The 12623-nt window shown below is 41.9% G+C and overlaps 1 protein-coding gene across 3 annotated transcripts in view; it reads right to left on the bottom strand.

The window, feature by feature from the left end:
- Window positions 1-2457: 2457 nt before the first annotated feature.
- The window catches only part of ADIPOR2 (adiponectin receptor 2), a 99459-nt gene continuing 89293 nt past the window's right edge, over window positions 2458-12623 (bottom strand). For all 3 annotated transcript variants that reach the window (XM_059403896.1, XM_059403897.1, XM_059403894.1), the window contains 4 exons: window positions 10223-10409; window positions 9785-9972; window positions 7449-7642; window positions 2458-5296 (listed from right to left, as the gene is read on the bottom strand). In XM_059403896.1, the coding sequence (XP_059259879.1) occupies window positions 5168-5296; window positions 7449-7642; window positions 9785-9972; window positions 10223-10409 (698 nt within the window). In that variant the 3' untranslated portion in view covers window positions 2458-5167. The remainder of the gene's footprint in view (window positions 5297-7448; window positions 7643-9784; window positions 9973-10222; window positions 10410-12623) is intronic.

Genomic DNA, 12623 nt, shown 5'->3' with positions numbered 1-12623 from the left:
AAGTTGGCCAAGAAATGACAATGTGGATGTTAAGAACAATAGGCAAAGATCACAGGTGTCCATCTGGCACAACAGGGAACTCTTTCTCCAGTCAGGTGCCATTGCTCAGAGCTTCCCCATCATCCTGTCCAGACCTTATCATGACAGGCATGGCTGCATGAACACTTCCTGACTTGCTCGGGCACCTTCACCACCAATAACACCCAGTGCCCACGTGCACCCCTCTGCCTCTCTTTGGTATTAATAAACGTTCTGGCCTTCAACAGCATCTGACCTCTATTACCAACTCCCAGACACAGGCTGCTTGTTCTTCTCTCTAGGACAGCAAGCCTGTCTTTTGAAAGGCCTGACCTCCCTGCCCACCCAGGAAAATTTATCAACTCTCTTGGCCCTATCACTTAAAAACCAAGATTAGGTGCTCACTTCAGCAGCACATACACTAGAAACCAAAATTAGGAAGTGTTGGGACAGCTCCTGGCCTTGTCTTGTCTCCTTCATCCCCGTGTCTCTGGGTGGCCTGGAGACTATAAAATTGGGAAATCACTTTTAGAACCAGTGGAAGGAATAAACTAAGCTTTCTGAGAAACTAACCTTGCTCCTCACTTGGGAGAACAGAATATTCTTGTGAGCTTAGGAGACCAGAGCAACTATTTTTTCCTTTCTTCTTTTACCAGAACCACTACCAGACAGCAGGTGGCGGCCTGACTCAAGTTAAAGAGTCATCACTGATCATAGGCGAACGAGTTAGAACCAAAGCCATTTAATAAATGACAAGAATCTGTCAGCATCTTGAATTATCTTTTTTTTTTAATATTTTTTTATTTATTCACGTGACAGAGAAAGAGAGAGATCACAAGTAGGCAGAGCAGCAGACAGAGTGAGAGGGGGAAGCAGGCTCCACACTGAGCAAAGTCTGATGCGGGGCTCGATCCCAGGACCCTGAGATCATGACCTGAGCCGAAGGCAGAGGCTTAACCCACTGAGCCACCCAGGCGCCCCTTGAATTATCTTTTCTTAAATGACCAAGAACACAAAGCTGCTGTCAGATCCTCCTTCCTCAGTACCAGGAATAAATTAACTACTAGATCCAGCTAATAATTTTGTACATTTTGATAGAAGTGCTTTCATGTAAAACAGTTCACCACTTTATAATGCTAAGTGAAGTTCTGATTCCGGAGGGCAGGGGAATGGAAGTATCTTAAAGTCAGAGAAGTAAATATGGGGGAGGTGGTCACAATAGGAAGAAATCAGAGCAAGAATTCAGCAGAAACACCTGCCAATCACTAGGGAAAGTGCGAGAAATGTTGATCTCAGTGAAAGATGCAAAGAACCTAAGCCCATTTTAAAAGGTGAGAAAAAGAATGCTGTAACTGAAGCTAAGTATTCTAGAGACAAGGATGTTACTTCCAGGATAAACTGTAAAGCAACACTGCCCAAGGGCTCTTTTAGGAAACCCAGAGCCCAGCATTCTACAAAGTGAAAATTCAAACTTGTCCTTTATTTCCTTTGCAATATCCATGGCAATACCATACAGGATCCTCACCTGAGAAAGGGAGCATACAGTTTTTAGCAAAAAACTAAGAAAAAGCCAAATGGTTCTTTATAATGGCTCAAAAGAGCAGAATGCAATCCAGTGTTCTATACCCAGGGAAACCCTAAAGCTGTATCTATACCTTAAAATGAGAATTCGGGGCACCTGGGTGGTGCAGCTGGCTAAGCATCCAACTCTTGCTGGTTTCAGCTCGGGCTATGATCTCAGGGTCAGAAGACTAAGCCCCGCATCTAGCTCCAAGCCTAGCATGGAGTCTGGCTGAGGTTCTCTCTCTCCTTCTGCCCCTCCCACCCATGGTCTCTCTCTCTCTCTAAAATAAATCAATCTTTAAAAAAAAAAAAAAAAAAAAAGAATCCAAATACTGGAAATTCTCCTGCAAAGATAATTTACTCAAGGCAAAGGGGCACGGATTCCTCTCCTTTCTTAAATTACACAAACGGTTAACAAACCCCCAAACCTTTAGGTCAACACCTGAGATTTAATCTGAACTGTCTTCTTATTGTGAAGAGTGTAGCACAAGAGTCACACTTGGCCTTTCTGAGCTTCAGTCTCCAAACCCAGAAATGAGTGATACTAGTTAGTTCACAGGGAGGTGGTTATGAGTATCTGAGATACCAAGTCCTTCAACAGAAACTTTCACATAGAGTATCTATTATGTTGGGTATTATTTTGATAAACTTTAATCATAAATTAACTACCCCTTCGGGTTAGCTGTCCCCTCCATTCTAAACCTCATCTCAGTTGTAATGAAAGCTTAAGAAAGGTCAGGAAAAGTGAGTTGGGCATAAATAACTTTGATTTGTGCATTCAGACCGGGAAGTCTCTGACAATTTCTTAAGCTTCGGTGTCTAAATTAAGACTTCAAGGCAGGTAATTTGAGTGAGTAAAACAGTACACGACCGAAGTTCATATTCCATTTGGTTCTTTTTATTAGAAGTTGAGAATACAGCAAGTAAGGGAAATCCCATGGCTAATGGAACCATCACACAGAGGCCTTTCTGAAACCCCAACCTTCTATGATCCCCAAAAAATGTGCTTTGTGGCTTCCGCAATTTATAAAGGGGAAGGGGGAAAATACTGAAAAAGGCCACTATTTAATGGTTAAAGAATGAAGCTGTAGAGGTCCTAACCAGCCTAGGGCCAACGAAGAAAATTAAAAATCTGCACAGAGCAAGCAAGCCTCTGATGCTGAGAGTAAGGCATTCAGGCGCCAACCTGGTGAGAGTTCTCAGCGAGCACTGTGAAGACCAAGTGCACAGTGAGGCTGTTGGTAGTGAGTTGCACGTAGACACACACACATAAATGGGCGCACACACACGCACTCGCACACACACCCTAAAGAGGGAGATTTTTACTGGATGACACATCATTAATGTTAATTTCATTTTTCCTAACAGTTTGTGCTATGTTGAACCAGATTTAGCTCCTCCTTTGGGGTGTGGAGTGACTGGGCCCAGAAACTTCTACTTCTGTTGGTGGTGTTACAGGGCTGCATCTTATACCCTGTATCCCAAAGTGCATGACCGAAGAGCAAGTCTGGCTTCTGATATGTGCTGTTGCTTTCATGAGACTAAGTGTCCCTCCTTCCAGATGGCCACTGCCCTGCTGGACTATTCCCTCAAAGGGAGGAATATTGTTCTTTATTGTGTCAGGCACCACACCAGTTCACCTACTCAAGTCTCTCGTTGGGTCCCTTGGTACCCAAGGCAGTGAGCTTACCCAGAACCAAAATACTCTTAAATCCTTCCCCAGTTCTATAGTGGAGTCCTTCTTCCCAGTTCCCAGCTTTTGCTGGAGACTGGAAGGGGAGAGAAAGGAGATTACCAACAAGACAACACTCTGCTGGATACCAGACTCTTCCCATATGCCAAACGCCTACTGGAGGGTGCCAGCCCCCAGACTTAGGGCTTCAATGTTTAGTTCTAAAACCCATAATCCCCAAGATGTAACTCAATCACCTGAAACCTTGGGTGACAAGTAACCCAAGACTCGAGTGCTATTTTGGTGGTTTGCCTATGAGCCAAGATTAGAATTCTGTGAACCAGATCCTTCCCCTACCACTCTCCCTGACACCATAACAGGATACCTCTGGGGCATGAGCAAACTTTTTCTACTCCTAGCAGCTCTTCAAAGATATGGCTGTACCAGACTCCCTGGCAATAACATACCATTTTCTTTTGCAACTTCCCACCATGCTAACCCCGAAAACTGGGGTTTGGGGAATACTGATGACTCCTTGGTAGGTACTGGACTGGCTTTCTTGTTCAAAGACAGCTGATATGTATGTCACGACTAGGCTTACTAAGACAGTGGTGCCAGAGGTGAAATTTACCTTTCCTGATCCAGAGGAAGCCTTCTCCCAACCTATGTACATGAGCTCAAGAGGCACCTGGACAAGCTGCAATCTTTTTTGTGGCTGGCTCCATGCCAAGAACTGTGATGTCAGGGAAAAGGTCAATTTGTATTCCCAAGACAAGGAAGGGTAGTTAGGGCAGTGACTTTAACAGAAGGATTCTGGGGTGTTCCTGAGCTCCACAGCAAAGATACAGAAAACTGTCACATCCCTGCAGATAAAAATCACCACAAAACTGAATAGGATGCCATAAAGTAATCTGATCAGCCCCCGGGCTAACATTTCCAGAGTTCCTCCTACTGTCTCCACTACCCCTTTGCTGGCATAATTGACTTTCCCAAGTAAATGGCTCTACTCTTTAGAAGGGGTCACTCTCAGCATAGAAAACAAATCACTCTCTCAAATGATACCTTAACTAGAGCCTTTATCTAACACATCCTGTCAGCCATTCACATGCTGCTTCCACTGAGAAAACACATACAGCTTCCTTCCACCTTGGGACTCCCTAAGGCTCTCAGACATGAGAGTGGTCATGTGATCACTGGGCTGGGGCTATACTTTCTGCCCCACAGGGTCCAAGGTATGCCAGCCTTTAGAAGGCACCTTGGTGCACCAAGGCATTATACATTCTGGGGCCATCACCTGATCCTCCTACAGTCACTTTGTGCAAAATTGAAACAGTGTGTGGTACTTGCATGTTTCGTTCTGTACAAAATTCCCCTCCCTCCCCTACCCCTATGTTTTAAACGTTTATATAAATTCTTAAACAGTGAGTTAGAAATCTTATTTACATTAATTTCTTTGTTCTCCCAAAAGAGCATCTAAAATCACATTCCCACCCTTTAACAGGATATAAATGTTCACCTAAATTGGTTTTTAAATTGATTTAAGGAGCGAGAAAGGGAGAAGAACGAACCACCAGCTAAACTGTGTTCCCATCTTCTACAAAGAAATATGACACGGATCAGAAGCCAGTTTGCCAAGGTCGTGCAGAGCCCTCAATCAGTAGATCCCAATTATAAGTCAGGGTTTGGGCCATTTCTCCTTTTCTCCAAATTGATGCACTCCATCCTTTGAGGTATGATTTATTTTTGTTTTTCTCTTCTCAGTCGTGTACCAGGTGGAGCCCCAGGGGCATCACAAAGCCCACGAGGCTGTCAAAGTTTGGGGCTCCTCTGGCACTGGCATCAATGGCCGGTAAGGGAGGCCTGCAGACGCTGCAGGCCCTGTTCAGGGTCACAGTCCCCGGCTTCTGGAAGGTGTCACAGTGCATCCTCTTCACTGCAGCCTCCACCAATCATGAAACGGAACTCCTGGAGGTTTGAGACGCCATGGAAGTGAACGAAAGCGCCAGCAACCACAAAGATGTGAAACAGCTGATGAGAGTGAAACTGGAGGGGGGTAGGGGAGAAACCCATTCATTATTTAAGTCTGCTAAAGAGTCTTCAGGTTGTTTGTGCTGAGCAGGGTTAGGGAATGGAGGTTACAGAGCTCAAAATTCAAGGTGTCCACAGATCTTGAACATCCATTAGGCATATCACATTCTGCTGAACTGAAGGCCAGCTGTCCCCAAAGAAATCAAGGTGCTACCACTAAATTCTAACCATGAAGATGTGTACACATATCATAGGAGTATCTGGTGAACTCAGGCCAATGGCATATACACACCCTTGCTAACAGACTACAAGGCTACAGTTAGACACAGGGAGGTTTTCCTGTTTGCTGAAGAAAGCTTTTATCATGGCATTAAAAAGCACCAGAGCTATGGCCAATTTAAATGTTGCTCTCTCTCAGAAAAACTAAAGGGATTTCCAGGATTAGGTAGAAGGTTGAAACATTATGTCTCTCCAGCTCTAAGACTCTGAAATTTCACAAACAACATACCTATCAAAAGACTTGGAAGGTCAGGTCTTTTCATTCCTTCTCTAATCAGAAGTGGTCTACAAGCACATGAGCTTTTTTTCTGATTTAATCTCTTCTGTTGAATGCTAGTTCATTTTTTAAAAGGGATCTATCAATTGCTCAGTGCACCAACATTACTTCAAAAATTATACTATTCTCTCATTATCATGGGGCAAAACAGTATTCATAAAGAGAAAGGTATTAACTTTAGAGGTTAAACTAGAAAGAGCCATAAGTCACATCCCAGGAAAAGGTTCCTAGGAAATCAATTCATTCTCAAAATTCTCAAAATAAGGGGGGGGGGGGTTATCTCCATAACTGATGTCAAAATGATGAGAAGGCAATCTCCAAAAGATAAATTAACTAATTTGAATCTGAAAAGGTTGCCTAAATTAGCATTATATTCATTTTATGGAGGGCTAAATTACACTTTGAAGACTGGATGATCAATTTAGTTTACAATAATCAGCAACAGGTCAAGGAACAGAATTCTAAAGGTCAGACTTCATATCAAACAATTCTTTAAGGCGCCTGTGTGGCTCTGGGTTAAAGCCTCTGCCTTCAGCTCAGGTCATGATCCCAGGGTCCTGGGATCGAGCCCTGATCTCTGCTTGGCAGAAGCCTGCTTGCCCATCTTTCTGCCTGCCTCTCTGCCTACCTGTGATCTCTGTCAAATAAATAAATAAAAACTTTAAAAAAAAAAACAAACAAACAAACAAAAAAAAACCTCTTCAATCCTGCACCTACTGAAAATGTTTCAGGCCATTTTCAATTACAAAATTTTCCATCTATTGGACACTTATATTTCTTTCCCCTTCTCTTTCCCACTCTCTTAACCACAATTTAGTTAGCTCTCCTTCCTCTCTTGCTACCAAACACACCTAAACACAAATCTCTTGTTACAAATCACCGAATTTTAGTATCAAAAAGAACTCTGGTAGGGGTGGCCTGGGTGGCTCTCAGTTGGTTAAGCCCCTGCCTTCAGCTCAGGTCATGATCTCAGGGTCCTGGGATCGAGCCCTGCATCAGGCTCCCTGCTCAGCAGAGAGTCTGTTTCTCCCTCTCCCTTTGCCCCTTACCCCTGCTCATACTCTCTCTCTCTCAAATAAATAAAATCTTTTAAAAGGGGGGTGGGGCTTTGATAAACAATCTAGTCAATCACCCTCATTTTCTAAATGAAGAAACCAAAACAAACTGTCTTCCTTGCCAGTTCAGTGTACTACAGGAGCACAGACTCTGATATTAGACTAGCCTGATTCAAATTCTACTTTTTTCACACAGCAATAACTTGTCCTAACATTGGACAAGTTACCTAATCTCCCTAAACCTCATTTCCTGATCTGTAAAATGAAAACATTAATAACAGTGTCATACCTTATAGGGCCAATGTATTAAATGAGGTAACCTGTGCAAAGCACTCACTCAGTACCATGCCAGCCACCAAGTAAGTGTTCAGTAAATGTTAGTCCTCACTGTACTTACCATTCAGAGACACACAACTAAAGAAAAAGAGTTATAACTAAAATACGGGTCTCTCAATTTTGAGTCTAAAACAACTTCAATTATTTCACTTCCTGGTCTGCCAGTAATATACTATCAGATATGTATGTATACATACTACCTCCCCCTGGTCATACTTACCCAGATATCACACTTGCCAGGAAAAAAGCGTTCAGGGATGCGCGCAGCATAGAGGGCGGCGCCTGTGATATAGAGGCTGGCCATCAGCATCAACCAGCCGATCTGCCCTATGGTGGCGGCCTTCAGGAATCCCTCCGAGATGACATAGTGCAAGGTAGGAATGATTCCACTCAGGCCAAGGCCCAAAAATACTCCTGGCAATTACAAGAATAAAATAAAGTAAAAATGCAGAAGAGAAATAAGGAAGAAGAAATATTACAACATAGCACTAGTAATTCTATAAACAGTATTTCAAGTATGATGCTTCTTGTTTGAAAGGAAAAAGGTGGCCTTCAAACTCTGGGATACTGCCACAACAGACAGCAGCAGCTGTGTTCTAAAAGATAGACCCATTTACAAAGGTAAGGAGCCTCCTGCTGAGAGAGGCTCAGCTTAACAAGTCAGCAGTCCTCAATGGGTTTAGAACTGTGTTGCTAAGTGCTTCAGGTACAGACAGCTCTAGAAGTTTGTTTAAACCTTCCTCAATGCTTCCACTTTGTAGACAAAGAGACTGCAATACAGAGCAATTTCACATATTTTGTCTCCCCTCTAAAACAACAGGGATTCCCGGCATTGAAGTGGAATGGAAGAGCAGGGGGTGGTAACTGAGGAGGTTGGAGGGAGGTCACAACTGCTCCTGAAAGCTCCCAGACCCAGAAATACCAATCTGGTACAGAAATCTATCAGAATCATTCCACCACAGCCCTACTGCCTTCAAAATCATCTACAGCAGTGTTTTTCAAACTTCTGGATATGACTTAGGCTGTAAGATCAACTAAGTGAATCTGGATTAGCATTTTTTTATTTTTTAGTGAACTACAATGAAATAAAAATCAGACTGTCACAAATGGAATGTTAAGTAACAGTTTGTAAAAGCTGAGTAATATATGTGTGTGAATTTATGAGTATATATACAAATCTGTGTCAGTTGAAATACCACAGGAACATCTCACACCCAGGAGCCAGTAACTGCTCCTACATTTTGACAGAGAGAGTTAAAAATAACCTTTAACTCTCTAAACACAAAACAAAAAGCCTATCACTTGTTTTGGACATTACCAAATAAGTTGCTGGTGTGCAACAATGTATGTATGCACATACACATGATAAATAATGGGCATCTACAAGAGAAGAGGAAAATGGCAACGCTCATCTCACAAAAGGGAATCAACCAGGCCTAAATAAAAACCTTTTCCTACTTCTACTCATTAAAGAAAAACCATCACAATCCTGTTTCACTTGTTATTTTCCTCTACATGCTAACCAGAGGTTCTAGTGGTTTTGCCTACCATTCTGGAAGTCAAAAGCTCAAGAGCTTGGTTCTTCTGATGTGTATTTTTACAGCAGAATGTTCAGCTGTACTCTCAACTCCTGTGTTGAAGCAGGCTTAGCCCCACAGTTAAGCACTGCTGAAAGTCATGCCTGACCACTGCTTCTCTACTTAAAAGGGTCAGTGGGTAGACTGTTGTGAACAGTGGTCATTAACAAGAAGTTAAATTCTAACTTCTAACCTTGCAGGAAATTGCAGATATACCATGGCTTGGATTTTAATACGAAATGGTTTTGGGCTTTGGGCTGGGGTTTTTGTTTGGTTTTTTAAAGGTCAAAAGGAAAAAATACTCCTTTTACTACTACTTGTTCATTCTCAGTAGACACCAGGTTTGATAGGATAGAACACTGAAGGACATGGTCCTGGCTACAAGGAGTCCCAGTCCAGTAGGAAACAAAAACATGTCCCTGGTGAAATCCCCACTCCTAGAGGAAGGCTCAACCAGAGGTTTCTGGTTTTCCAAACACACTCCATCGAGACAGGCATGATTCTAAATATACAAAGTTTCCTTATCCCTATATTAGAAGAGATGTATGGTACTTGTGTTAGTAGAATACAATCAGTATGAAGTTTTATTTACCTAAGCAGTACACATTTTCGAATAAAAACACAAAACCAAAAAAATGATACCAATAACCCAATCACTTAAAAAAGTACACTCCAAGCTGATAAAGAGTAATCATTTTTAACAAAGTTTACAAAGACACTGCCTTATGGACAGTATATAGTCATAAACTCAAGTGAATTACAAATACATATACACTGACTCATAAAGCTCACCATGCCCCTCAACTCCATGCACTTTAAGACAACTAATGAATACTACCATATTAAAAGCTCCTGAAGAACAGGAACTGTGACTTATTTATCTTTGCATCACAAGTACATAGCAGAGGACTTGGCAAGTAGACTGGCAAATGACTGGTAAATTAGCAAAGGCGCAATGTAAAACCCCAACATCTCTTACCTGCTCGTACGCCTCGATACTGAGGGGTAGCAAACATGTCCCACTGGGAAACTATAATGGCCGCAATGCCCAGCACACAGATGACAATCAAGTAGATGAAGCAAGGTTGTGGATTACAGTAGAAAGAGTAATAAAGCCATGGAACAAAACTTCCCATAATCAGAAGAGCAATACCAGAGTAATCCAGTCTAAAAAAAGGAAAGAAAGTCATGTGATATTAAAAAATACAGCCCACTACAGACAGGTTCCAATTACTCCCCTATGACATGAGCTAGCAGGTAACAGACAAGAGGCAAACAGGAATGCTTGCTTTAATTTAAAAAAAAAAAATTTAAGTTCCCATCAGACAGTATCAAGAATTCTGGCAATTCTGCTAGATATTCTTCCCTAACCACTGACTCAAATACTTGATTACAATGTAGACTTTCAAATACTTACTTAGAGAAGAGCCGGGAGACCCCTTCTGAGTGGCAGTAGACCGTGTGGAAGAGCCATGAAAAAGAAAGGCAGAGAATGGCCCCCAAGAAGAATAATCCAAAGACCACCTTCTCTTGCAGAGGGGCCACAAAGGAGATGTTTGGGCGAAACATATAAAAGATCCCCAGGCACAGGAAGAATACACAACCTACAAAAAGAGTAGAGAGAGAAAAAAGAGGATCCTTGTCAGGAAACAAGTGTTGTGTGTTGATGAAGTTCTCAGTCCTTCACAATCACAGTATCTGAATCAAAAGCTCCAGGAGAAAGATTTTCCAAATAACTAAAGCATATCCAAAATTCTGGTCTACTTCAAACATTGCTGGTACCATATACTCCTCAGCTTCAAAAAACAAGTGTTTTTGTATAGGAATAGTACTTTATTTATCTAAGAGCATAATCCAAAAAGAAACAAGACAATGCTACTACTTCTTAGAAGGCTAAATTTGTCCACTTCTACCTCTAGGTCTAGGATAAAATTTCATTTAGAAAGTTTTTGGCACATATGCTGGAGCCCAGCTTTCAAAGACCCATTTTCTGTTTGCTCTTGTAATGAATTCAAATGCCTCCAAACCCTGTCAAGAAATACAGCTTTCAGGGTGCCTGCATGGCTCAGTTGGTTGAGCACCTGCTTTCTGCTCAGGTTACGGTCCCAGGGTCCTGGACTGAGTCCTGCATGGGCAGGGAGCCTGCTTCTCCCTCTCCTCTCCACCAAATAAATAAACATCATTTAAAAAAAAAAAAGAAAGAAGGAAGGAAAAGAAATACAGCTTTCCTCCACCAGTAGCTGTCAAGGAACATTGTGCTTCTCTGGTTCTCACTGGTTAACCCAACAGATTCAAGAGTTAAGGACAATAAAATGCCTATTCATTCAATTTCATAATCAGTTTTTAAATTGCTCTTCTATTCTAGGGCACCTGGCTAGCTCAGTTGGTAAGTGTCTGCCTTTGCCTCAGGTCATGATCCCAGGGTCCTGGGACTGAGCCCCACATCGGACTCCTTGCTCCACAGGAAGCCTGCTTCTCCCTCTCCCACTCCCCCTGCTTGTGTTTCCTCTCTCGCTGAGTCTCTCTCTGTCAAACAGATAAATAAAAATCTTAAAAATAAATAAATAAGCTGGTCTTCTTCACACTAAAATACATGTTCTTACTACTTAGGAGAAGGTCACAGGGCGCCTGGGTGGCTCAGTGGGTTAAGCCTCTGTCTTCGCTCAGGTCATGATCTCAGGGTCCTGGGATCGAGCCCCGCATCCAGCTCTCTGCTCCTCGGGGAGCCTGCTTCCCTCTCTCTCTCTCTGTCTGCCTCTCTGCCTGCTTGTGATCTCTCTCTCCCTCTGTCAAATAAATAAATAAAACCTTTAAAATTTCTTTAAAAAAAAAAAGTCACTTAACACAAGGAAGGCACCGAAATTAAGATGTTAAACATGTGCTAAGTAACTGTTCTAGTTAATAAAACTTTACCCCTGAGTTAGGAGTCAGCAATGAACTGTATTTGCCACCCTATTCCACCCTCACTACACTAGCAGGTAGGAAGGCATCTGGGGACACAACAGAAATCAAATGTGTGAAAAAAAAAATGCAAGTCGAATGGGTAAACCAGAAAAGATTTCGTATACTCACAGGTCTGTGCAACCATCACTATTATTTAATTTCAGAATATTTTCATCACCCCAAAAAGAAGCCCATAATTACTACATTCATCTCCCACTCCATACTCTGCATCTAGCCCTAGACGACACTAATCTTTCTATCTCTGGCTTTTCACATTCCGGGCATTTCGTGTATATGAGTTATATAGTATGTGGCCTTTTGTGTCTGGCTTGTTCCACTTAGCGTAATATTTCAAGGGTCACCCATGTTGTTAACACATATCATCAGTACTTCATCTCTTTTAATGACCATATATACTTCATTTGCATGGATAGACCACATTTTATTTACCCATTCACCAGTTGAAAGATGCTTGGGTTGTTTCTACTTTTTAAATATTATAAATAATGTTGCTGAAAACATTTGTATACATGTTTTTGTGTGAACATGTTTTCAATTCTCTTGAGTACATAATTAAGGAGCAGAACTACTTATACCTCTGTTTAACTTTCTAAGGAACTGTCAAAATTGTTTTCCATAAAGGCTGTACCATAATAACACTCCTACCAGTAAAGTATGAGAGTTGACATCTTTCTATATCCTTGCCAAAACTTGTTAATTTCCATTTTCTTGATTACAGCCATTTTAGCAAGTGGAAGGTGGTATCTCATGATTTGCATTTCCCAAAATGACTAATGATGTTGAGCATCCCTTTTCCCCCCCCTTTTTAAAAACTGAAATAGTGTGGACACTTGAGCATCTTTTCATGTATTTTA

The sequence above is a fragment of the Mustela nigripes genome, chromosome 6 (assembly GCF_022355385.1).
Source record: "Mustela nigripes isolate SB6536 chromosome 6, MUSNIG.SB6536, whole genome shotgun sequence".
NCBI lineage: Eukaryota > Metazoa > Chordata > Mammalia > Carnivora > Mustelidae > Mustela > Mustela nigripes.
The sequence above is the reverse complement of the archived record's forward strand: the minus strand, read 5'-3'. Positions and strand labels throughout refer to the sequence as shown.